General features: G+C 38.3%; 4 protein-coding genes across 13 annotated transcripts; 2 read left to right on the plus strand and 2 right to left on the minus strand.

The window, feature by feature from the left end:
* The first annotated feature begins 607 nt into the window (after window positions 1-607).
* Window positions 608-3,364, plus strand: LOC126600384 (F-box/LRR-repeat protein At4g14103-like). Its single transcript, XM_050266969.1, has 4 exons — window positions 608-619; window positions 926-1,993; window positions 2,419-2,604; window positions 2,776-3,364. The coding sequence occupies exons 1-4, from the start codon at window positions 608-610 to the stop codon at window positions 3,034-3,036; spliced, it is 1,527 nt and encodes a 508-aa protein (XP_050122926.1). The 3' UTR covers window positions 3,037-3,364.
* Window positions 3,365-4,375: 1,011 nt separating this feature from the next.
* Window positions 4,376-14,811, plus strand: LOC126599324 (F-box/LRR-repeat protein At4g14103-like). Of its 6 annotated transcripts, none has more exons than XM_050265682.1 (4): window positions 4,376-4,499; window positions 12,574-13,969; window positions 14,146-14,328; window positions 14,440-14,811. In XM_050265682.1, exons 2-4 carry the CDS (start codon window positions 12,905-12,907, stop codon window positions 14,701-14,703), a joined length of 1,512 nt encoding a protein of 503 aa, XP_050121639.1. In that variant the 5' UTR covers window positions 4,376-4,499; window positions 12,574-12,904; the 3' UTR covers window positions 14,704-14,811. The 6 variants fall into 6 exon arrangements, with proteins under 6 accessions (XP_050121639.1, XP_050121638.1, XP_050121636.1 ...); XM_050265681.1 differs by having other exon boundaries at window positions 4,378-5,081; window positions 13,186-13,969; XM_050265679.1 differs by having other exon boundaries at window positions 4,385-5,342; window positions 13,447-13,969.
* A 46-nt stretch (window positions 14,812-14,857) lies between these two features.
* On the minus strand, window positions 14,858-19,300 carry LOC126599325 (F-box/LRR-repeat protein At4g14103-like). 5 transcript variants are annotated; one of them, XM_050265685.1, is made up of 5 exons: window positions 17,901-19,297; window positions 17,505-17,684; window positions 17,221-17,333; window positions 15,337-15,382; window positions 14,858-15,220 (listed from the first exon to the last, which is right to left on the minus strand). In XM_050265685.1, exons 1-5 carry the CDS (start codon window positions 18,948-18,950, stop codon window positions 15,125-15,127), a joined length of 1,485 nt encoding a protein of 494 aa, XP_050121642.1. In that variant the 5' UTR covers window positions 18,951-19,297; the 3' UTR covers window positions 14,858-15,124. The 5 variants fall into 5 exon arrangements, with proteins under 5 accessions (XP_050121642.1, XP_050121640.1, XP_050121644.1 ...); XM_050265683.1 differs by having other exon boundaries at window positions 15,337-15,403; XM_050265687.1 differs by lacking the exon at window positions 17,505-17,684 and having other exon boundaries at window positions 15,337-15,403; window positions 17,901-19,300.
* A 3,994-nt stretch (window positions 19,301-23,294) lies between these two features.
* LOC126599322 (uncharacterized) lies at window positions 23,295-25,389 on the minus strand. Its single transcript, XM_050265675.1, has 3 exons — window positions 24,297-25,389; window positions 23,975-24,172; window positions 23,295-23,862 (listed from the first exon to the last, which is right to left on the minus strand). Exons 1-3 carry the CDS (start codon window positions 25,353-25,355, stop codon window positions 23,593-23,595), a joined length of 1,527 nt encoding a protein of 508 aa, XP_050121632.1. The 5' UTR covers window positions 25,356-25,389; the 3' UTR covers window positions 23,295-23,592.
* Between the last annotated feature and the right edge of the window lie 328 nt (window positions 25,390-25,717).

The following is a 25,717-nucleotide window of genomic DNA, read 5'->3' on the forward strand; positions in this document are numbered from 1 at the left end:
CTCAGGGACCATTTTGTATAATAAGCCTATAGGAAACCTTAAGGAAATGGATTCTCATTTTTTGTTTTTATAAAAATGGAGATTAGTTGTGGAATTCACACCAACATCAAACTTTAACGATCTAAACCGTTTATATTTCAAGTTGCACCTTATAGATTATCCTTGCAAAGTATTAGCCAAATCAGAAATGTTTAAGACATCTAATTGAATTCAAAGAAATTAACGAATACTTTGTTATATAAGAAAAAAAATGAAATTTTATCTTAATAATTATATAGGCAAATAGTTTCGGATTGAATTGAATTTTTGTTTGGTCTATAAAACGAGACTTACAAAATAGACAGTTCGGATCGCTGAAGTTCGATGTGAAGTGAGCCCACACATAATCCCCATTTTTTGAAAAAAAAAAATGAGAATCTCTTTGCACAAAGGGCATATATACAGGCCCTTTAACAAGAAGGATCCCTATTTTTTTTTACAGGAACACCATTTTGATCGTTGGATTGATTTAAATGAAATTGTATAGTTGAGACTAAATTACATGGCACACAATTTCATTAAAGTCAAATCTAATTGTTAAAAGGGTGTCTCAATTTTTTTAGAAAAAATGGATCCCCTTGTTAAGGATTCCTATATATATATTCTCAAAAATCAGTAAAAAGACACCCCCAATTTTATAAACTTAGGGTTCTTTGTACTCTTCTTTCTTCGAGTTCGAGGTAAGGGCACAATGCATCGGCCCCAATTTTGGCTCCAACGTGCTGCTACTAGCTACAGTATGATCGGATTCTGTTGGTACGAAATGGGTAAGTACCACTTTTCTGCATTTTGATTCACATTGATGATTTGGTGTTCAATTCTCTTTGCATCGTAGTAGAAATTGAAATTCCAGCTTTACATTGCAAACCCCTACCACAGAAATTAGTTCACGAGTCGCAAGCTTAAGTTAATGGCTTCTGCAAGTCGTCGAGGTGAAGGAATTTGTGGTCGGCGTGAAAGTGAGAGTATGATAGATGTATTTAGTAAGCTTCCAGACCAGATTTCCCATCACATTCTTTGCCTACTTGCTGTAACCGACCTCGCTCGTTTCGGTTGTGTGTCCAAAAGATGCAGAGAACTTTGCCTGTCATCTCCCAAGTTGAATTTGGATGAATTTTCCTCGGTGAATACGTCCACTTGTTATAAGCGGCTCGAGTTGTTTACCTATTTGGATAGGTTCTTATTCCGCCGTGGCGATAATAAGATACAAAGCTTTCGCCTTTGTTGGTATAGGCATGATGTATGTGAGGGTGAAGATGAAGAAGCACAATGCGTCTGTGATTGTTGTGCGAGTTTCAGACTGTTTACGTGGATTGAAAATGCAGTAAGGTGTAATGTTGAAGTGCTTGATGTGGCGATGAATTATCAGGACGAGGAGGAACGGTTTCTGTTTCCTGCTAGTGTCTTTTTGTGTGGAACTTTGAGGCATCTAAGACTGCACCTGAACTGTACAGTTCTTAAGAATCCGTCGTTCGCTTTTCAATCTAATCTCAAGATCTTGGAGTTGAAAAATGTTGATATAGATGATGGTGGTGGATTTTTCAAATGGATCTCGTGTTGCTGTAAATTCATTGAGGAATTAAGCCTTGAACACGTTTGTGTGACACAAGAAATTTCTGTTGAAAGCTCGTCTCTGAAAATACTAAACTGTTCTGGTTTCTTTCTGATTGATAAATGTCATATTAACATCTCATGTGAGAAGCTTGAGTACATACGTATTTGCTGGGTATTTGACTCACCGAGAAACAAATCCTTAAATATGTTTGCCCCAAATCTGAAGTCTTTCAAATGGTTCGGGAGTTTGATGAATCACTCAAATTTGGGAAAATTAGAACGCTTAGAAGTAGCTTCTTTTTTCTTGGAGCCAACACTGGATATCTTGGACAATATAGTCGAGGTTCTTCACAGTTTATGCAGGGCTAAACTTTTTATGCTAAATGAAGCGACCATTAAGGTAAACAGAACTGTAACATCTAAAACTGATTTTTCATTTTCTTTTTGAACTTCTTTCAACTTTTTTCCTTTACTTCTTTGTGATATGGCAATGATAGGATTAGTTACTTTACGTTCCTTAAGCTACAACGCTGTTTTAAAATTGAGATATGACATTAATCTTACATGAACCAGAATGTAAATTCACTTCTATTCTGAGTTTTGTGGAAAATAATAAAAAATATATTGCGAAACAAGTTTGTTTTTGCAATTTGATTTTTTTTTTTTTTTTTTTACTCATTTTGTTATCTGGAAACTTTAGGATTAGATAATTTATGTTTCTTATGCTCCAATGTGATGATATTAGTTTTACGTGTAAATTCATACCAATGCTAAATTTTGTTGAAAAGAATAAAAAATAAAATGAGAAACAATATACCATTGCAGGCTCTTCCGTTGAAGGAATTATCATCTAGGCCAGCTCCACTATGTGATACTAGTTCTTTGTGTATCGAAATTGGAAGCTTTATTGATGAGCTGATCCCAGCAATGGTCTCTCTCTTCAGAGCAATGCCTAAGCTTTGTACTTTATGCATAATGTTGAATCCGCCTTCTGGTGCCCCTACCTCTAATGTAAGTTTTTGCCGGTGCTTGCTTCAAGAGTATAAGCTCCCCCTCTGTACTTCTTTCTCCTTCTCTCTCTCTCTCTTCCTCTTGCTTTTTTTCATCCTGGTATATATTATAACGCAATTATTTCTTTCTTAAATTTGGGTTGATTTGTATGTTGCCTGTTTTCCTTTCCAGGCATCGGGGATTAGCATGGAATACTGGAAGTTGCAAAACCTCGCGTTTGTTTATCAGCTCAAGCACGTTGCTATAGAGCTTTGCCACGGGTCTAATGGAATGGAGTTAGCAAGGTACATTATCGAGTATGCTCAGAATTTGCAAAAGATGGTAATAGTTTATTCTTCCCAGGACTTGGAAAAAATTACAAGGGAGTTAGAGAAAAGCAAGATGATTCCCAATGCGACAATTGACTTCCAGGAAAAATCGATCAAGAGGTAGAAGAAAGCTGTTTCGATAATTTTCAGAATTTATTTTTGTTGCAATGTCGAAACCTTAGTAGTCAGGGCCGGACCTGTGTACAGACATTAGGCTATAGCCGAGACTAGAATTTTTGTTTTCAAAATTAGCAAGGAAAGCTTTCTTTCAAAATTATTGTGGTTTGTCTTCTGAAGGCCTTTTGGAACTGCTCATGTATGAGCTTCTCTCTTTGGCTTCTGCATTTGCGTTTTAGTCTGTGAAAGTTGTAAAACACGGAATCACGCAATGCACGTAAACATGCCTAGTTTTCATTTCATGCTTTGCTCGGTATACATGGCTTTCTTCTGTCTCCCCTGCCCTTTTCCCGTCTCTCATTACTACCATATATTTCGCTCTAGTACAAATCGCAAGTAAAAATGTTGCCAAAGAGGCTAGGTTTTTTTTTTTGGTCAGTTCTCTCTCTCTTCTTGCACTTTGACAATCAGTGTGCTGACATGGTTGCGGCTGCCCCACCGCCGGGGGGAGGGTGGTGGGGTTGAGTGTGTGGCCGGCGGTGGTTAAGCTTGTGCGGGAAGCTGACAAGCCCGTGATTCGTGATTCATGGACTATGTCTACATATATTTCTGTAGACTGTCTATATTCTTACTGTGGCTGAACAATAATCATGTTTTGAAGCGTGAAACCAAATCTCCATAATTTGGTATTTATTTAAAAAAAGAAAAAGAAAAAGGAAGATTCATAAGAATTACAAATTTAAAGGAAGATTCGGTAGTACTACGGTCTAGTAGTATTCATTTTTACTTGTAAGTGAGAGTTATTAGGTTTAATTCTCGTCAAAATTAAATTTGAACTACATTATTACTAACACATTGTGAGGTTAAGCACACCTCACATCTCATATCTCTTAATTTAGATAATATCGTTTATTCCAAAAAATAAAAATAAAATAACTTGTAGTCCTTCATCTAATTCCCCTCCAAATGAAAAATCATTCACTTCCACCTTAAATATACCTTAAAATTTAATTCTTTGTTCTAACCTTTTTATGTGTATTCAACGAGCCATATCTTCTTATAGTTTGGAGGTCGCACTTGGTGTGATGGCAAATGTCTTCGCCCATGAGCGGTAGGTCTCGGGTTCGAGACTTGGGAGCAGCCTCTTCATAAATGGGGGTAAGGCTAGCCGACATTCACCTCTCACAGACCCTGCGTAAAGCGGGAACCTTGTGCACTGGGTACGACCTACTAAATAATTCTTCCACTCAGTGTAAATATATTATTGTCAAAAAAAAAAAAAAACCTAAAATAAATTTGAATAATATAGGTTTCGGCGGGCGATGTCGAAAAAATAAAAAGTAAAAAGTAAATAAGGTTTTGGCGGGCCAAAAGAAAATTTCACGCGGCAAATCGGGACTCGAATTTGCGGGAACAAATTTAGAGGTAATCGACAAAAATACTAAACTTATAAAAGCCTAGGAAGGAACCGTCAGAACGCCCACCCCACTACCAAAAGCCCCAAATCAACAAATTTAGGGTTTTTCAAGATCCAGATTCGGGACGGAGGATGATGGGAGCGCACCGCCGATTCCGGCTCGCTGATGGACTGATGGTGGGTACGATCGAGATGGGTAAGTGAGTGCTGGCATTTCTTCATTTCTGTTCACTGTGCAAAGAGAAAGGCATAACTTGATTGATGCTTTACTGTTAAATTCTCCGTGATTCGTAGTAGAAACTGAAAAGCCATCTTCTTTTGCAAAACCCTAAATTCGGATTTTGATTAGCTTTCATGGAAGGCGAAGGTAAGTTAAAAGCTACTGCAAGTCCCCGAGGCGAAGGAGTTTGTAGTGAGAGTGAGAGTACAATAGATGTATTTAGCAAGTTTCCAGACCAGATTTCCCATCACATTGTCTCCTTTCTTACTGTGACCGATCTCACTCGCTTCGGTTGTGTGTCTAAAAGATGCAGAGAGCTTTGCCTGTCATCCCCTAAGTTGAACTTCGATGGGTTTTCGTTAGCGAATACGTCCACTTGTTATTACCGGCTCAAGTTGTTGAGTTATTTGGATAGGTTCTTTTTCCATCGCGGGGATAGTAGGATACAGAGCTTTCGTGTTCGTTGGTTAAAGCATGAGGAATACAAGCTTGAGGAATACGAGGGTGAAGAACCACCGTGCTTCTGTGCTCGTGATTGCTACGAAGGTACCCGAATGTTCACATGGATCCAAAATGCGGTTAGGTGTAAGGTCGAAGTGCTGGATCTTGAGACAGATGTATATGATTGTGAGCTTGAACCGTTTCCATCTTGTGTCTTTCAATGTGAAACTTTGAGGTATCTAGTGCTGCATGTGAATTGGACGATTCTTAGGACTCCCTTGTTCACTTTTTCATCTAATCTCAAGTATTTGGAGTTGAAAAAAATCGTTATAGAAAATGAGGGATTTTTCAAGTGGATCTCCTGTTGCTGCAAATGCATCGAGGAATTAAATCTTCAAAAAGTTCATGGGATAGAAACTATGACCATCAAAAGCTCGTCTCTGAAAAAACTGAACCTTTCTGGTTTTTCTATTGCCCTCTGCCATATTAACATCTCGTGTGAGAACCTTGAAGGTATATATATAGGCTGGACTTTTTACTCAGCCAGCAACAAATCCTTAAATATCTTTGCCCCAAATCTCAAGCATTTGAAATGGATTGGGGACATGGTGAAACACCCAAATCTGGGAAAATTTGAATGTTTGGCGGACGCTGAACTTGCCTTGAATTCTCAAGGGGATGACAAGGACAATGTATTTGAGGTTCTTGACAGTTTATGCAGGGTTAAAGTTCTTGTTCTGAATGAAGCGACCATTAAGGTAAAGTGAACCAGAGTCATTCGGACTTTTTTTTCTATTACTTCTTAGTGGTATGTCAATGATGGGATTAACTAGTTTATATTTCTTACAATCTCATGTTTTTAGTTTTACAAATCCGTGTTATAGGTTTTTCTGAAAAGAAAGGAATTAAACTGAGAAATGTGATCTATAACGTTGCAGGGCCATTTCAGGGGTGGATCCAGGCCAGCTCCATTATATGATACCTTTTATTTGGGTATGACTTTCGAAAGCTTCGTTGATGAGTTGATCCCAGCAATTGTCTTCCTTTTGAGGGGAATGCCTAATCTGTTCAATTTAATATTAATGAAGTATAATCCACATGTTGAGGCCTCTGAATCTAATGTAAGTTTAACCCCACTCCCCTGCTCTTTGTTGGCATGATATTCATGATTTCAACTTGTTATTTTCTGGGTATTGTCAATTGATTTGCGTCTTGTCGTCTTTCCTTTCCAGACATCTGGGATTGATATCGAATACTGGAAGTTGCAAAACCTTGCATTTGTTTATCAGCTTAGGCAGGTTACCATAGAGCTTTGCAATGGGTCTAATGGAATAGAGTTCGCGAAGTATGTGCTCGAGTGTGCTCCCAATTTGGAGAAAATGGTCATTGTTTGTTTACCCCAGGATTTGGAGAAAGTTGCAAGGAAGTTAGAGAAAAGCAAGATTTCCAATGCCGCCGCAGCTGTCTTCTTTCAAGAAAAACCAATCAAGATATAGGATAATGTACTTCCGATCGTTTTCAGGGTTTCTTTATGTTGCAATGTTGAAACCTTTGTATGCTGAGATTATCGGAAACATCGTTTCAGGATTTTGTTGGTTTTCTCAAGTGTTTTTGTTGTCTTCTTTCTTAAGCATTATTGAACTCGTCAAGTTGAATCTAAAATCGCACTTTTATGTCGAGAGAAATACCATTACATCGTAGTGTTAGTGTCAAAACTATGAAACTGGTTAGAAATAAAATCATGAAAGTGATGTACTCTAAACTTCAGTTAGAACAAAGGCTAGTTGATCTATTAACTTCAAAAGACAAGATTACGAAGACATCATCCTTCGAGATTTTACATACAGTACGAAGAACACAATAGCGCGTATACACATTCTGATACCCAGATCGTTTTCACCATTCTCCTTAATATTCCTCGAAAAGAATTGCGGCATTAGATACTGTGGTTTGTCTTCTGAAGGCTTTTTGGAATTGCTCCTGTATGAGCTTCTCTCTTTGGCTTCTGCATTTGCGTTTTAGTCTGTGAAAGTTGTAAAACACGCAATCACGCAATGCACGTAAACATGCCTAGTTTTCATTTGCGTTTTGTTGGTTTCTTTTTTTTTCTTTTTTTTTCAGTTCTATGATCTCTTCTTGCACTTGACAATCAGTGTGCCGACATGGTTGCGACCGGTGCGGGTGGTGAGGGGGTGGCCGGTGCGGTGGTTAAGATTGCGCGGGAAGCTGACAAGCCCATGATTCATGATTCGTGATTCATGATATTTCTGTAGACCGTCTATATTCTTACTGGGCTGAACAATTATCATGTTTTGATGCGTGAAACCAAATCTCCATAATTTGGGATTTATTTTTAAAAAAAAAAAAAAAGAAAAAGGAAGATTTAACAATTACAAATTTAGAGGAAGACTCGGTAATACTACGGTCTAGTAGTATTCATTTTTACTTGTAAGTGATAAGTCTTAAGTTCAATTCTCGTCAAAAGTGAATTTAAACCACATTATTGTTAACTTATTGTGAGGTTAAACACATCGCATCTCCCATAGTTCAGATAATATCTTTTATTAAAAAAATAAAATAAAACTTATAGCCTTAAATGTCCTCCATCCGATTCCCCTCCAAATGAAAAATCATTCACTTCTACTTTGAATATACCTTAAAATTTAGTTTTTTGTTGTAATCTTGTCACGCCCTGATCTTGACATAAGTCCAAGATCGACACATGACGTCACTAAATGCTCGTAACTCAATGTACCCCGCCTTTTGGATATGTACAAAATATAATTCAAGATCCAGATGCATACTAATTTTGCGTATACTTTATGGCTGCATCTAACCTCTTTGTTAGACTGCCTACGTACCCTTAATAGGGATCAAGCCATTCGTAGTTTAACTTTTCACTACACTCGAATATTTATCACATAAACTGCCATATTTCAACATAATGCACAATTCAGAGCGTGCAACATCTTAAGGAACAATCGACGAGGTGCAATAATATTCTATAGACATATTGGTCAACGGTATATCACGATCATAACTAGGGGTGGGCAAACGGGTATAGGAACCGTGGGTTGGGGCGAGTAATCAATGTTAGGTTGGGTACGGGTCGGTTCCTAATTTAAAAAAAAAAAGAAACGGGGCGGGGCGGGGCTTTGAAATTTTAGGGGCGGGCCGGTTCTAGAAGTATAGAAAAACAGGTACCCGAACAGGTCCGTTTGTAATTGCCATGGACGGACAAGATTGAATGATAAACTATCATCCAATCCTAACCGTTAGATTCTACCCTAGTCATCCTTCCTCCCGAGTCCACTCCAAATTCCAGAATCAGTCACTCTTACTCCACGCTGTCCGTCCCTCGAACCCAACTCTCAATCGTCTTCTCCTCCGTAGTCGCGATCAACACGACGGCACCACCCATCCTTCTCGACGACATCCCGCTGGCTCAATTCTCTCCTCTTCAACAACCTTCACTTATGTTTCTTGCCCATTCGCAACCCATACGATCCATACCTTCCTTCTACCCAAAGTCTAATTCTCCGATCTCACATCGCCGCTGCAAATCCACCAGCCAAACCCGCTCGCCCACCCGCCATGAGCACTCCATCACTCTCAGGGGTCAAGCTTTCAAATTTTCTTCAATTTTCTTTCGATTTGCGAGTTTCAATTCGAATTTTTTACTTCGAATGTTGCAGAGCGCAGGTGTGTTCTCTGGATTCACACGGTTATGCAAGGGCTTATCGATGGTGCTCATTGGAGGCCACATTGTAGTTCAGCTTCTCCCTCATGCTTGTCGGTGGTATTTTTCTCTCGGTTTGGGCATCTTCACTGTCCAATTTTTGGTTTGTTGACTTATGAATTGAAAATTTACTAAAATGAATTGCAAAAGATTGCATAAATCTATGTTTATAGTAATGGGTTTTATGAAAAATATGTGAAATTTAGTGTTTTGAACCGTTTGGTTTTGTGGGGTTGATCTGAAAGTTAGCTCCGATTTTTTGCCTTTCTTGAGTGGAATTAGGAGTTGTAGCAGAGGTGATAATGTTGACCCTTTGTTTGTTAAATGTTTGTATTACAAGGGATGAAGTATATGGTTGGTATTGGATTACAGACTTCGTTTTGGCTTAGGTTCTGTATTTTGCTGGGATTTGAGTTTCTCTGTTTTTAAAGTTCTAATCATATCTCGAACATTCCAAATTTATTTTTTGGGATTTAAGTTTCTTCGGGAAAAGACTCGAACTTAATGAATTTCTCTGTGTTTTTTGTTAATTTTAATCAGATATCCTCGGACTCTCTCCCTACCGCTTCACCCTTCTTGCCTTCATCCTGTTCGTTTCCTTCCTCTACGGCAAGAACTTTCCAGATTTGTTTTTCATCAAAGGTTTTCTTTGTTGCATTTCAGAGGAAAATTCAACAACAAAAAAATTAAGAGAAAAAAAAAAGTAATTGGACCCGTGGATTCATCCCGAATCGGCCGTTTTAAACGGGCCGAGTTAGGTCCGGTTCCAAAACTCAGAATTGCTATACCCGCCCAGCCCCGTCCCGTTAGATTTTTAAACGGGTCCAGTCCGGTCCCTCCAAATTTGGGCCCGGCCCGTGCCCACCCCTAATCATCATAACAATTACATCCAATAATCACACCAAATAATAACCCATACAACACACTGACATGCAGGGCTAGAACGACATAATTCGGCCGAAGCCTACATCTCTAAAGTTGAAATCAAATCCAAGGAACCAAGTCACTGAAAGGATTCCGGACCACTCCACAGAATCAAACTCAGGATACGATTCCGGACCATCACTCAACGAAATCGCGGAGTACCATGCATATAAAACCACCCAATGGAATACAAGCTAGATACAATTCCGGACCATCACTAAACGGAATTGCATAATCAAAGGGATTCCGGACCTTCACTCAACGAAATCGAGTGGAAGACCAAGGGATACAACAACGGCTTGAAGAAACAATACAAGAACCAAGTACTTAAGATACAAAAGCTCAACGAAACAAGAAATGGAACAATGATACGATATGTGAAATAAGTCTCGAAGCAACAAACCCCATGACATTGGGTTAATGGTCCACTACTATCCCTCACATTTTATCACATCATACCAATCATGCAATTCAAACCACATTTCAAATATACACGTCAAATCCCATTTCATAAAAATAAATCGATAGCTAAATATTAAAAACCATATTTATAAAACCAAATCATATCCACGTAGGATAATAATTGCGAAAATAAGATAATCACCAATATCACTTATATTAAAGTCACTCACAGAAATGATAAACCTATATCAAATCAAACCATCTACTATGTAATATTGCAAAACTAGAAATAATCAAATGTTGTGCACGGAGTTTGTCTTCATAAATGGTAAAATGCCACCTATTGGTAATCACACATCTTGTTCCTTTGTGGAACAATATTTATCATGATATGAGTAGTGATCCATAAGAGCTATCACTGAGATGTGAAACCATGCCAACTACACAACATTTTTCTTAAACATAAATGTTTGGACTTCATTAATAGCAACCAGATCATAAAAAAATTCCATATTATTTGTAGCACATTCTTGCATAGCAATTACAGTAAAGCAAGACAACCTTGGAAGGAGCATGAGAATAAAACTTGATCCCACTTTTAATCCCACATGACTTATAGAATAGCTAGCAAACGTACCATAGTTGAAATCATCCGGAAAACATAATCAAGACCAATATACATCTTTGAGGGTTGGAAATGTAGAAGTATAGTTAAACTAAAGCTATAAGGGACTTTCCAGCATGCACTAATGTACTATTAGATTACCACATAACAAAAGCATTTACAGCCACTACGGCTCAATGCAAAGAAAGTAGAGAAGTTGTTTGATGAGGTCTAACTCCATGGAGATAATATCAATAACCACTTCCCAATAATGTAAAAGAGTTAATTCAATACTACCATATGTGCATCAACATGGTGCAAAGACTGCAGCTCATGTCTCACAAATTCTATAATCTATAAAGACATTGCAATCTAGTGACAACTAAACAGAGAGCACCTCCCTTATTGCTTCACTAATCTCCCCAAGATAGCATGATAATCAACCAAAACATTTCAACCAAATGTATGTTCTCACAATAAATTAATAATCCTAATTCTGCAGATATATAGTATCTCAAGAAATACGATTTCCAATCTTTACTTAATTATTGGAATTCTAATTCTTTAATTCAAAAACTACCTCTCATCCATACTGAAGCATGCCAATTTGAAATAACAAAACTCATTGAAAAAAAAACAAAATAATAGAACCAAAGCATTCCAAATCCAACAGATGACAAGAAACCAAAGTGGAATACCTTATCCCAATAATTTGAACTCGGAAAGCTAGAAACTTTAGATACCATGCTGCTGAAGCTGGATCAAGAACTCGTTTGGTTTCTTTTTGAACCAAAAACCCAAGGCTGAGACTTGATAAATGATGGGGTATCACTATCACCTATGAGTGAACAAAACAAAGCAAATCGAAAATGATAGTGGTTTGAGAAGTTGAGTTTAGGTAGGTAAACAGGAAGAGGGTTGAAGACCGCAGGCCCCCCTACACTCGTCCACACCCTTCTCCGATTTGTCCCTCTTCTTTTCCTTCCTTCCTCACTGGCCGAGACCTCTCCCCCCATCTCCTTTTCTTTTTCCCCTTTTTGATTGGTTGTTGCCTAATCTTTTTCCACCTCCCGTTGGTCCCTTTTCCCCTTCTAATTAATCGGTCGCTTAACCCAAATATGTGTGGGGGCCTTTTACCCACAAGTGGAAGTTAAATAATTCCTACTATTTATAGTTTCACAACTTCAAACGTCCGTAACTATATCATTATAATTCGGACTTGCAAATGATTTTCGCCTATGCGCTCTTGGCTTCGAGACCTATTTGAAAACGTTACTTGTGACCTCGAAAGGTCAACGAAGTTAAAGACTAATTATTAAAGTTCAAACCCAAAACTATTCGATTTAATTCCCAAAATTAACATAATTAAAATTAACTAATAAAAATAACGTAATCGTGAAATACGGATTTAAATAACGAGATACGTAATGAATAGTGAAATTCCGGGGTCGGGATTTCACAAATCTAATCATGTGTATTAAACGAGCCATATGTTCTTATAGTTAGCCACATTTCTTTTTTTATTTTCTAGAAAAAGATTTACATATTTTCAAAGAGTGAAGTTTTAAATAATTTTTTCTGTTTACCAAATAACTCTTCCTCAGTGTAAATATATTGTTGTCTAAAAAAAAAGCTAAAATAAATTTGAATAATATAGGTTTCGGCGGGTGATGTCGAAAAAATAAAAAGTAAATAAGGTTTTGGCGGCGCCAAAAGAAAATTTCACGCGGCAAATCGGGACTCGAATTTGCGGGAACAAATTTAGAGGTAATCGACAGAACACTGAAATTATAAAAGCCTAGCCACTCTCAATTCTCTCACACACCACCAACACTTAAACGACACCAACCAAAAGCCCCAAATCAACAAATTTAGGGTTCTTCAAGATGCAGATTCGGGACGGAGGATGATGGGAGCGCACCGCCGATTCCGGCTCGCTGATGGACTTATGGTGGGTACGATCGTGATGGGTAAGTGAGTGCTGGCATTTCTTCATTTCTGTTCACTGTGCAAAGAGAAAGGCATAACTTGATTGATGCTTTACTGTTAAATTCTCCGTGATTAGTAGTAGAAACTGAAAAGCCATCTTCTTTTGCAAAACCCTAAATTCGGATTTTGATTAGCTTTCATGGAAAGCGAGGGTGAGTTAAAAGCTACTGCAAGTCCCCGAGGCGAAGGAGTTTGTAGTGAGGGTGAGAGTATAATAGATGTATTTAGCAAATTTCCAGACCAGATTTCCCATCACATTGTCTCCTTTCTTACTGTGACCGATCTCACTCGCTTTGGTTGTGTGTCTAAAAGATGCAGAGAGCTTTGCCTGTCATCCCCTAAGTTGAACTTCGATGGGTTTTCGTTAGCGAATACGTCCACTTGTTATTGCCGGCTCAAGTTGTTGAGTTATTTGGATAGGTTCTTTTTCCATCGCGGGGATAGTAGGATACAGAGCTTTCGTGTTCGTTGGTTTAAGCATGAGGAATACAAGCTTGAGGAATACGAGGGTGAAGAACCACCATGCTTCTGTGGTCGTGATTGCTACGAAAGTACCCGAATGTTCACATGGATCCAAAATGCGGTTAGGTGTAAGGTCGAAGTGCTGGATCTTGAGACGGATCTATATGATTCTGAGCATGAACCACTTCCGTCTTGTGTCTTTCAATGTGAAACTTTGAGGTATCTAGTGCTGCATGTGAATTGGACGATTCTTAGGACTCCCTCGTTCACTTTTCCATCTAATCTCAAGTATTTGGAGTTGAAACAAATCTTTATAGAAAATGAGGGATTTTTCAAGTGGATCTCCTGTTGCTGCAAATGCATCGAGGAGTTAAATCTTCAAGAAGTTAATGGGATAGAAATTATGACCATCAAAAGCTCGTCTCTGAAAAAACTGAGCTTTTCTGGTTTTTCTGTTGACCTCTGCCATATTAACATCTCGTGTGAGAAACTAGAAGGTATATTTATATGCTGGTCTTTTGCCTCAGCCAGCAACAAATCCTTAAGTATCTTTGCCCCAAATCTCAAGCATTTGAACTGGCTTGGGAACATGGTGAAACACCCAAATCTGGGAAAATTTGAATGCTTGGCAGAAGCTATACTTACCTTGAATTCTCAAGGGGATGACAAGGACAATGTATTTGAGGTTCTTGACAGTTTTTGCAGGGCTAAAGTTCTTGTTCTGAATGAAGTGACCATTAAGGTAAAGTGAACCAGTCATTCGGACTTCTTTTCTTTTACTTCTTTGTGGTATGTCAATGATAGGATTAGTTTATATTTCTTACTATCTCATGTTGTTTTTAGTTTTACAAATCCGTGTTATAGGTTTTTCTGAAAAGAAGGGAATTGAACTGAGAAACGTGATCTATAACATTGCAGGGCCATTTCAGGGGTGGATCCAGGCCAGCTCAATTATATGATACCTTTTGTTTGGGTATGGGTATCGAAAGCTTCGTTGACGAGTTGATCCCAGCAATTGTCTTCCTTTTGAGGGGAATGCCGAATCTGTTCAATTTAGTATTAATGAAGTATAATCCACCTGTTGAGGCCCCTGAATCTAACGTAAGTTTAACCCTGCTCCCCCGCTCTTTGTTGGCATGATATTCATGATTTCAACTTGATATTTTCTGGGTATTGTCAATTGATTTGCGTCTTGTCATCTTTCCTTTCCAGACATCTGGGATTGATATCGAATACTGGAAGTTGCAAAACCTTGCATTTGTTTATCAGCTTAGGCAGGTTACCATAGAGCTTTGCAATGGGTCTAATGGAATAGAGTTCGCGAAGTACGTGCTCGAGTGTGCTCCCAATTTGGAGAAAATGGTCATTGTTTATTTACCCCAGGATTTGGAGAAAGTTGCAAGGAAGTTAGAGAAAAGCAAGATTTCCAATGCCGCCGCAGCTGTCTTCTTTCAAGAAAAACCAATCAAGAGATAGAAGAATGTACTTCCGATCGTTTTCAGGATTTCTTTATGTTGCAATGTTGAAACCTTTGTATGCTGAGATTATGGGAAGCATCATTTCAGGATTTTGTTGGTTTTCTCATGTGTTTTTGTTGTCTTCTTTCTTAAGCATTATTGAACTCGTCAAGTTGAACCTAAAATCCCACTTTTAAGTCGGGAGAAATACCATTACATCGTAGTGCTAGTGGCAAAACTACGAAACTGGTTAGAAGTAAAATCATGAAAGTGATGTACTCTCAACTTTAGTCAGAACAAAGGCTAGTTAATCTATTAACTTCAAAAGACAAGATTACGAAGACATCATCCTTCGAGCATATACTATGCTAGCTCAACTCCTCCGTACCAGAAATCAATATTTGGCAGTCGTTGGAAAAGAGACCAGTGCTGGGACTAACTCAATCAACAAATCTTTCAATATGTATACGCAGAGACGAAGCGTCATCTAGTGCTGCTGCCATGGATCCCTTTCGAAGAGCTTGTCGATAACAGACCTGCAATAAATCATGTTTCTCATTTTCCTTTTACTTGTTTCAGCAAAACTTGGCATAAACCTCAAGCCTTAAACAATAGTGATACAAACCTATGCCAAAGAGAGATGAAAATTTACCCTAATGGTCGGTTCCTTGACAAACAGCAGTTTCGCCTTACGTAAACTGCAAAAAAACTCAAAACACCTGGTCAAGAACATGTAGTCGGATTCAGAAAGACTGCAGCTTCTTCTAACAGTTCCAAATTACTCAGACTTGGGTGATTCATCAAACTCCCCTTCCAAGCCGAGGATCTAAGACTCGGAGCAGAAATATTTAAAGATTTTTCTTCAGGATTTCTAGTTCTCCAGCAGATATGTATATTTTCAAGTTTCTGACCAGAGATGTTAAGTATGCGAAGAGACTCGTCACCATCAATATACAATGTTTTTAAAGACGAGCTTTCAATGGTGATAGTTTCCACAGTAAGATCTTTAAGTACTAATTTCTCAATGCATTTACAGCAACATGAGATCCATTTGAAAAATCCCTCTTCTATTCTTCCCTCGCGCAACTCCAAGAATTTGAGATTAGAGGAAAATTCAAAGGAGGGAACATGAAGAACCATACAATTGAGATCCGCAGATAGAGACTTCAAAGATCCAGAAAGAAAGACAGAAGACGGAAACTGGGCAGCTCTTGGCATTGTTTCGAGACACATCCGAAACTGGGCAGGTGTGTGATAGTAAGGTAGGAAAGGATGTGATGGGGCAACATGGTCTGGGAGATCACTCATTCTGTCTACCATTGTTCTGCTCTCAGGAGGATAAGCATCAACCCCTTCCATGAATCAAGCTAATTCTATCTACCACTGAATTACTTTTCCGCCAGTAACAGTTAATATTACGATCTAGTGATTTATTTATGGAGAGTTTTGATATAAGTGTTTTCACCAATGCACCTCAAATACAATGCAGAACAGGAAACCATGTCTAGTTCGATTTGCTGCCGGAATAAAAAATTAGCCCGTGCTGTTTTCTGCTCAGTCTCCCATGAATCAAAGGAGAAGGCAAGAAAACAATAGGAATATAAAGAAAACGGAAACTTGGTACGTCCATGTCCGATGTCGAGATCAAGCTCTTCAACATTACACCTTAATGCACTCTGGACGCATGACACAAACAGAAAATCATCTTCACCATCTGCACCACGACTCATCAAACGATCACGAAGGGCCTGTGAAGCATCCTCACCGCAGAAGCATTCCTTATCGTCATCGGGTTTTTTATTGCGCATCATTTTTAACGATGTTCATACTGCTAGTCGCATAATATGACCACAAGGCAATTTTTGGTAGTAGACAATCGAAAACATGAAGTTAAAATAGTAGAGCTCCACTAATACTGTTTAATTTTTTGGTAAGAATCTATTGGATGGTGTTTTGGCAGGTTAGTATTGAATTCATTCTAAAAGGTCAGAAGTTACCAACCGAAAGCTATGTAAATTTTCAACTGGTAACCCACGAAATTCTTCGTGGCTTGGACGTGTTTGGGGATGCCCGTGGATGAGAAATTAGGACAGCGGAGAAATAGGAGACAGAGATGTGAATGGCGCTACAAATGCAGTCATGTTTAGTCAACCAATACAGTAATGCTCAAGGACAGCAAGAAAACTTACTTCAAAACGAAATGCTTACTGAAACTGATTCCATTGATCTGAGAGTAGATACAGAACAAACAAAAGAATCATGCATGAACATTGCTAGTCAACTTCTCAAAACTTAGTTCGATGTGCCATAACGAATCTGTCAACATTCACAATAAGGTGGTGATATTATAGCATAAATAAGTTCCCTAAAGTACCAAGACAGATTTCTTCATCCCCAATTCTGACTTTCCTTAAAGGAAATCATGGCATTGGAAATGTTATTGGTTTTGTCTAACTTCGTCAAAAGCTCGTCCAAATATTGGGGTAAATGAATTATGAGCATTGTCTCCAAATTCTGGGCATACTCGAGTATATACCTGATTAGCTCAACTCCATTAGTCCCGTGAGAAAGCTCAATGGAAACCTCCTTAAGCTGATGAATAAAAGCAAAGTTTTGCATCTTCCAATATCCCATATTAAACCCACATGCCTGCAAGGGAAAAAAGATAATGGAATCAATTGGGGATCTCCTAACGAGTCTAAACCAAATATAATGAAAGGACAACTGCATTATCTTAAGGCCGTGATGAATATGAGCCTGAGGATACAGTTTACACAAGGAAAGAGAGAAGGAAGCAAGTAGCAACAGACTTTAACTTACATCATATTCATCGCCATAAAGAGGGCGCTTAGAATTCATGTATAAAGTACACAGATTGGGCATTCCTTTGAAAAGAGAGACTACTGCTGGGACCAACTCATCACCAAAGCTTTTAATATGTATATGGAGAGATGAAACATTATCAAACGATGTTGGAATGGATCCTTCCTGATACGAAGCCTACAATAAATAATGTTTCACAATTTCTTTGACTCATTTCAACAAGACTAATAAAAAGCAATATCCGTCTTCAAGCTTAAAAGTCTACTGATACATGAGAACAATATATATTAGCTTACCCTATCACCCCATACAAGAAATAAATAAAAGATTTAAGTTCAAATTGCCAACACAAAAATATATCAGTCTGATCTAAAGAGTTCTGGTTCACAGTACCTTAATTGTCGCTTCATTTATGCTAAGAACTTTAACCCGGCATAAACTGGAAAGAACTTCAAGTACATCGCTAGAGCCATCTACTTCAGGCTTCAGAAGAATAGCAGCTTCTTCTAAGAATTCTAATTTTCCGATATTTCGGCTTTCCATCAAATTCCCCTTCCAACTCAAATATTTAAGACTTGGGGCATTAATATTTAACGATTTTTCTCTAGGAGAGTGAAGCAGCCAGTCGATAACTATTTCTTCAAGTTTATCGCCTCTGATGTCAACTGTGTCAGTTAAATTGTCCCCCACAAAAGAAAATTTTTTCAAAGACGAGCTTTCAATGGTGGTATCTCGTATATGAATTCCATCAAGAGTCAACTCCTCAATGCATTTGCACCAACATGAGATCCATTTGGAAAACCCCTGTTCTACTATGCCGCTTTTCAACTTCAAGTATTTGAGATTTGAGGAAAACGCAAAAGAGGGCACGTGAAGCACTATAGGACCCAGGTCCACTGACAGAGACGTCAAAGATCGACAAAGAAAGACAGAAGACGGAAACACCGGAGCTATCGCCTCTCCAGGACCAATATCAAGATCAAGCTCCTCAACATTACACCGGACTGCATTGTGTATCCACGACATCATTCGAAAATACTCATCACAGGAGCACAGTGTTTCATCATCATCCTCATCATCGTCATCGACATGACCATCACTATCACTCTCACTAACGTCTACAAAGTGACTCATCCAACAAACACGAAGGCGCTGTATCTTATTATTACCACGAAGAAAGAAGAACCTATCCATACAATTCAACCACCTTTGCAGCTTACTACACTTGGCATCAGACAAACGAGGAAGTTCATCAATGTTCAAAAATGGAGCTGACAGATAGAGTTCCCTGCATCGTCTGGACACGCAGCCGAAACGGGCAAGGTGCGAGATAGTCAGGAAAGAAAGTATGTGGTGGGCAACATGGTCAGGAAGATTACTAAATCTGTCAATCATCCTCCTCTTACCATCAACTCCCTCACCCTCACAACTTCCAGTATCCATTGACTTGCGCCAGTAATTACTCAGAAATAAATTATCTGGAAAACCCCTCTTTCAATTCACTCACAGAAAAATTGAATTATCCAGAAACTAGAACATCAATTTGATTCATTTCTACAACGAACAAAAGTAAAGATGCGTTCTTTTGGTCGGAAACTAGAACATACCCAGATTCTGCTTACTAGGAAGACTAGGAGGATGTGCAAGCCGGACTGGGTCGATGCAGATTCTGGAAATGTGATTGATTTGCAAGTTCCCCTCTCGAAAACCTAAACCTAATTTTGCGCATTTGGGGGTGTCCTTCTCGTGTGATTCCTGCAGGGGTTTTCTAATTTCTATGGCATCGGTTAAAGTAAGGGGAAAATTGGTTTTAACCCATCAAAATATGGGTACGGGTTCTAAAATGGTTTATGGGCTTTCCGTGTGTGAACATATGCTAGTAATACTATAATATATACTATTATTAAGAGAATCCTCTTTGTCAACTATTTTGCCAACTTTTTCCAATTTTGCCTCTCATTTTTTTAATACACAATGTTGAGATAAAGAGGGCAAAATAATAATTTTGTTCCTTTTGACAAAAAGACAATCATATCCCTAAAAAGAGAGGTTAACGGTAGTTGGTAAAGTGTGAAACTGACTGCCCCCACTTCCTTTTCAAAGTGCGAAAAATGGGGGGGGGGGGGGGGGGGGACAGAGAAGAACAAAAGGCAACAAGGCAAGAAAGCAAAAGCAAAAACAAAACAAAAAAAAGGAGAGGAGCACAAAAGGGTTGATGGCGAGGAGGAAAGAAAATCTGATGAAAGCCCCTGAATACAAGCTCAAACACATCAAAGAAACAAAACTTGATCAAAAAACAAAAAATGGCGATGGCGTCGAAGACAAACATAGTGTTTGCCTACACAGTGATTTACGTGAAGGATGTTGCCAAATCCACAACCTTCTATTCCAAAGCCTTCGGCTACGATATTCGTCGCTTGGAAGACTCCAACATGTACAAACATGTTTTTAGGAAAATTATTTTCTCACATCATTTTTTTTTCTTTTCAATTGTTTGTCATGTACCTATTGACTGCATATAGGAAGGTTTTGTAAATAATCATGAAGAAATTTAATAATTTAATAATTTAGGTGGGGGGAGTTAGAAAGCCGGCAAACGACGATAGCATTCACACCGCTACATCAGCAAGACCGATAATTTGACAGGTACCGTCTAGACCCCAAGCTCCTACCGTGAGAGGCAGCCGATTAAGGTTTGCTTTGCGTACAGTGACGTTGATGCTGCCTATAAGGTAAAATCGTAATTAGCTGCCTTAACATGAAGGATACCATGTTCTGGTTTAAAACTCTTTTTATCTTTCTTGGTTTTGGCTTTTGTTTCTCTATTGTGCATAAACCAAGAAGAGACACCCATCACGGGGATTTCGAACCAAAGTAGAAAGCCATAGGCCACTGGAGATCTGCAGCAACAACAAGCGTGAACCTGCGAAATGGGAAAGTGGCAACAAACACGAACCTACAGCAGAGGAAGACAAAAAATAAAATGAAATTGTTCACACACACAAAGTGTGTGCTCATCTACTAGTAATAATAATAATAATAAAAGATGACATGTATAGGAGGTATGAGACGGTGGGGTGCATAGGGAATGGTCAAGTTGTCGCGTATATTATATTTGATGGAAATTTGAATGAGATGAGAAAATAGACAATATGCGATAAATAAGCTAAAAATGTTAAGTCTTTCTTAAAAGAAATTTCGGGGAAAAATCAAAATCAAACACATTCTTTAGGGGAATTTGAATTTCGATCGGTTTACTTTTTTCAATGTTTAGAGGAAGAATAAAAACTTTTATTTTTGTTGTGGTCTATTTTATCTGATAAGGAGAGAGAGGGTCGGCGGCAAGGAGGAGAAAGAGAGAGATGTGTTTGTAGAATTGTAGGAGAATGTGTGTTATTATCCCTCCTACATTGTGCATTTATTCATAGTAATATAAGGAGAGAAGATATTCCTTCATCCCCAAGGAATACAAGATACAATAGGAAATAATACCTAGAATCAAATCTAATTTAGGATTTACACAATCACACTTAAACTAGGAATGTTTACAACACTCTCCCTTGTGTGTGTATATACTCAAGGTAAATTTAGCATCATGCAGAAGTTGAGGAAGTCGACTTATTGACACTAATTTTAAGGAACAACGCTTATTCTCAATAAGGTAGGAACTTGCATAAGTAGAAAGTCTCACTATAAAAACCCTAAGGCTATGGCAAAAACTCGAGTAGGAACAAAATCCTTAGTCTAAGGCCATCTCCAACCGAAGGGTCTAGAGGGCCGAAAATAGCCTGAAAACCGTCTCCAACTGAGGGTCGTGGGCCCCACAGAATCTGAAAGGGCCAAAGGGCTAGTCGCATGCAGCTAGCCAGCCAGCCCGGGACTAGCCATAAATTCCAGCAATCCTGTCGGATATAACCAACAAGAATATATTTAATATAAATTTATTCATGTTGGTTATATCCAACAAGAATGCTTAAACAAAAATTTGAATCCAACGGTTAACTAACGCCAATTACTGTTGGATTCAATTTTTTTTTTTTAATTTATTGGTGGGCCCTTTTTTTTAATTCTTAAAAATTCTAAATTTTTTTCCTATAAATACCTAAACAATTCATGTAGTTTTTAAATTTAAGTTATATTTTTTAAATATAAGTTGTAGTTTTTAAATTTAAATAAAAAATTATGTTTGACCATTTGGCCCTTGGTTGGAGACGGTTTTTTATGACAGGGCTAAAACAAGCCCTATGGCCCTTTGGCCCTCAGTTGGAGATGAAGGCAAATATGGTCATGTAATGTTCATTAAAATATTAATATTTTGGAGAGAGCCCTTTGGCCAGCCATTGGTTAGAGATGGCCTAAGGAAAAATGCGTGAGAAATGCAAAGTCAAAAGAAAAGTCTAGATGACGTCATCAAGGATATGACCAGCCCAATGTGGGTGCCTCGTTAAAACCTAGTTAGGTAGCAAAAACCCAGTGAGAAAAAAGCTCCTATTTGTAGGCAAAAAGCCCAACGTGGGTGCCTGGTAAAAACCTATTTAAGTAACAATTTTGTTATTGTTAATTTTTTTTTTTAATTATGTGAAACTAAAGAAGTTGAGCCTATATATATTTCCTCCAAACCACAAAATATTTTTTAAAAATAATAATTCCGGCCAATAGGTCCTTTACCACAGTAATAAAAAAATATTGAACCTTTGCAGGATGATGTAAGTTTAAATCATATCGATGACTAATCTAACATAATTTTTTTTAATTATTTTAGATTATTCCATTAGGGGGCGTTTGTTTGCCCTCGTTAACTCTCACTGGATTGGACTGGACTAAGGATTAGTCCAGTCCCATGTTTGGTCCCTGCTGGAACTAACTTTAATGGCACTAACCTTCACTCGCCCCGACTAACCATGGGATTAGCCGGTTTTCGTGAAACCCCTCAAAAACTATGGAATTGCTAGTCCTGTTCTCAAAATTGTCTGCATGTCGTATGAAAGCTGCAAGTCTCTATGCTTCTGGGCAACTCCATCTGCCCAGATTTGAAGCCCAAACCCACTCACAACCTAAATCTCAAAATCCAACCACCAAAATCCGAAAAAAAAAAGAAGAAACAAAACAATAACATCAACAATCTCAATAGAAAAATTCTACCTTATTTTCGAAAATTCCCATAAAGGTTCCCTTTTCTCTAGAAAATTCCGGAGAGAAATGGATAGAGAAGGGGAGAGAGTTGGGGACGAAGAGAGATTAAGAGACAGAGAGGGAGGAGAAGATACCTTTGGGAACGATTTTGCAGGAAACTTGGTATTGAAGCCTTTTGCAGGAAAATGATGGGAGGAAAGCAAGAATTGGGGACGGAACCAAAGAGGAACAAAAGTAAAAATTTCTGGAGAGAGGTAGAAGTGTTTGTTCGAACTTTTAGGGAAAAACAAAGTTGAATTAATAATAAAATATTATTAGATATATATTAAATAATATAATATTATAATTTGTTATTTTATATAGTTTTTTAATCCGACACTGCACCAAACGCTTCATTAAATTAGTCCAGCTTAGTCTAATCTAAGACAATCCAGCTTAGTCCCTAAAGCTAGTCTATTCCGAAATAGTCTGATGCAACAAACGCACCTTATAGTATTACGTTAGAGAGGTTTCACCGTAGTACACTGATCGTAGATTTTACATTGGACAAACTTTCAGGATCCAGGCGTTACTTGATTCCCAAGTTTTCATAATCCAAAAACCAATTCACATAACACATTGGGCACACCGTTTTGACCTTAAAAATCTCAGAGATTCAACCTGACAGACCTGCTTCCTTTAGAGGCAAAACACTGTGAAGTTCATAGCGAAGGAGACTTTGAAATAAAAGTTGCATAAGAACTTAATACTAATAAAAAAGATATGGATCTTCCATATCCTTGAACAAAATACATACGATCGATCATCCAGTTCCGAACTTCCCATCCTCCATATCCTTAAACAAAGCATACAGGATCAACCGCCCAGTTCCGTTCTAATAACACATAGCTGGAAAACAAAACCTACTAGATTTAACATTGAAACCCCAAAATGTGGATGTAGAGTTGGGTGATTAGAACCCTGTACGACCCCCACTTTTTTCCAGATAGCCAACTGCAGCATTGGAAGAAATAATCCGGCTGCTCCTCAACTTCCTTGCGAAATTCCATTGATTGGGCAGGCAAATCACAAGCATTTCCTCCAAATTCTGAGCACGTTCAAGCAGATACTTTGCAAGCACGAATCCATTAGACCCGTTAGTAAGCTCTATGATTGCATACTTCAACTGAGAAACAAACTCCAGGTGCTGGCGTTCCCAATATCGCCTATCGAATTCAGATGACTAGAAAATTAACAAACAAGCATTTCAATTAAAGTTCCCAAGAAATGATAACTAAGATTGTCAATGGTAAAATTTACTCCGCATGTTGGAGAGAACATAGATTTTCACTTACAGTAGCCGCATTTGCAGTGCGAAAGAAGAAGGGTAACTGATCAGATACCGTCAATTCCAAAGTAGTCAAATTAGGGAGTCCTTTAAAAAGTGAGGCCAGCGCCGGGACAACCTTGTCATCGATACCGCTCCAAATAGTCACATTCAAGTAACAGAGTTCATGTAATATTGGGGGTGTGTAACCATCCTTGAACAGATTCTACAACAAAATTAAAGCCAAAGGATTTTATCAAATCAAATAGAAAAGATAATAAAACCCTAAACACTACAAAAAGAATTAGATCAGTAAGCCGATTTTATCCTCTCAATTTCGTACTCTTTACCTTTGTAGTCCCTTGATCAATACGGAGTGTTTTAGCACTGCGAATGCTAGAGAGGAACTCATGTATTTTGCTTTCAGGATCATCTACTCCATCAGCCATGAGAGAAATCTGAACTTCTTCCAAACAATTCAACTCCCCCAGATTCTGGTGATTCATCATATAACCAACCCAATTCAAACGCTTAAGATTTGGAGCGAAAATCTCCAACGAATTCGTCCGAGGCAATGGAGCATTAAAATTCCAATTTATATGCACATCTTCAACTTTCTCACCAGAGATTTTAACATGGCAAAGATCATAACAAGAGGGACACTCAACACCAAATGATTCCAAAGACGAACTCTCAATGTCGATTTTTCGTAACCCTATCACACACTCGAGCCTCAACTCCTTAATATTTCTGCAGCAGAAGCAGATCCATTTGCAAAAACCCTCATCATCTTCCATGGTAACACTTCTCAGCTTCAGAAAAACCAGATTACAGATAGAAGATGCAGAAAATGTGGAAGCTTTAAGAGTTGCACACTTCATATCTAGAGAAAGAGACCTCAGAGACCCAGAAACAAACACAGATGAAGGAAAATCTATCTGGGTCTCGCTAATAATATCGTCTAGGGTTGGCATCGCAGTTGTAAAGAAATAATCAAGCTTTTCAACGTTGCAAGTCAGTGCATTTTCAATCCAACCCAAAACCCTAGATTTTTCAACAGAGCAGCAACTTTCAATATCTGTTTCCCCAAGTTCGAACTCAGAAACCCAATCCAGAGAAAAGCTTTGTACCTTGTTATGGTGGCGACGCATGAAGAACTTGTCCAAGGAAGCCATCAACTCCAAACGGCTGTTGAAGGTGCGAGTGGACTCCGAGGGGAATTCAGTGAAGTTCAATGTGGGAGTCGACAGATAAAAGGCTCTGCATTTTTGGGATAACATGCCAACTCGAGTGATGTCGGATATGGGAAGTAATGACAAAATGTGATGAGCAACTTCGCGTGGAAGAGCACTGAACCTGTCCAAAGTGACATTTAGATTGGCAGAAGCACCTTCAGCAAGGGGTTCCATGGAAGTTTGATCGACAGGGAAGAGGAAGAGAAACGGTTTGTATCAAAGGCAACTAGTGTCAAATGCGAGGACTCTATTTATATCGTGGGTTAATTTCATAAAAACCATTTTTAGTAAAAATCTATAAATTTGAGACGTGAAAAAAATTAAAAATAAAATTTACATCTTTCTAAGAGCAAGTCCACTTTAAGGACTTTGTGCCAGCACTCAACGTATTTATCCATTCAAGTGAACAGTGATAGACTATAGTGAACAGTAATAAACCAAAGTATCTCCTCCTAACAAAAAATAACCTAGTCCATTTTATTAAAGTATTATTATTTTTTATTATAAAATAATAATTTTATTTTTAATTTCTGAAT

The sequence above is a fragment of the Malus sylvestris genome, chromosome 14 (assembly GCF_916048215.2).
Source record: "Malus sylvestris chromosome 14, drMalSylv7.2, whole genome shotgun sequence".
Classification (NCBI taxonomy): Eukaryota; Viridiplantae; Streptophyta; class Magnoliopsida; order Rosales; family Rosaceae; genus Malus; species Malus sylvestris.

Excerpts from the sequence above, each read along its gene's own strand:
- LOC126600384 (XM_050266969.1), top strand. Across the intron at positions 1,994-2,418 it reads TAAATGAAGCGACCATTAAG|GCTCTTCCGTTGAAGGAATT; the intron begins GTAAACAGAACT and ends ATACCATTGCAG. Across the intron at positions 2,605-2,775 it reads CTGGTGCCCCTACCTCTAAT|GCATCGGGGATTAGCATGGA; the intron begins GTAAGTTTTTGC and ends TTTCCTTTCCAG.
- LOC126599324 (XM_050265682.1), top strand. The coding sequence starts at position 12,905 with ATGGAAAGCGAGGGTGAGTTAAAAGCTACTGCAAGTCCCCGAGGCGAA. Across the intron at positions 13,970-14,145 it reads TGAATGAAGTGACCATTAAG|GGCCATTTCAGGGGTGGATC; the intron begins GTAAAGTGAACC and ends ATAACATTGCAG. Across the intron at positions 14,329-14,439 it reads TTGAGGCCCCTGAATCTAAC|ACATCTGGGATTGATATCGA; the intron begins GTAAGTTTAACC and ends TTTCCTTTCCAG.
- LOC126599325 (XM_050265683.1), bottom strand. The coding sequence starts at position 18,950 with ATGGATACTGGAAGTTGTGAGGGTGAGGGAGTTGATGGTAAGAGGAGG. Across the intron at positions 17,334-17,504 it reads TTTATGGCGATGAATATGAT|GCATGTGGGTTTAATATGGG; the intron begins GTAAGTTAAAGT and ends TTTCCCTTGCAG. Across the intron at positions 15,221-15,336 it reads TCAAGGAACCGACCATTAGG|GTCTGTTATCGACAAGCTCT; the intron begins GTAAATTTTCAT and ends GATTTATTGCAG.
- LOC126599322 (XM_050265675.1), bottom strand. The coding sequence starts at position 25,355 with ATGGAACCCCTTGCTGAAGGTGCTTCTGCCAATCTAAATGTCACTTTG. Across the intron at positions 24,173-24,296 it reads TTGATCAAGGGACTACAAAG|AATCTGTTCAAGGATGGTTA; the intron begins GTAAAGAGTACG and ends ATTTTGTTGTAG. Across the intron at positions 23,863-23,974 it reads GCACTGCAAATGCGGCTACT|TCATCTGAATTCGATAGGCG; the intron begins GTAAGTGAAAAT and ends TTAATTTTCTAG.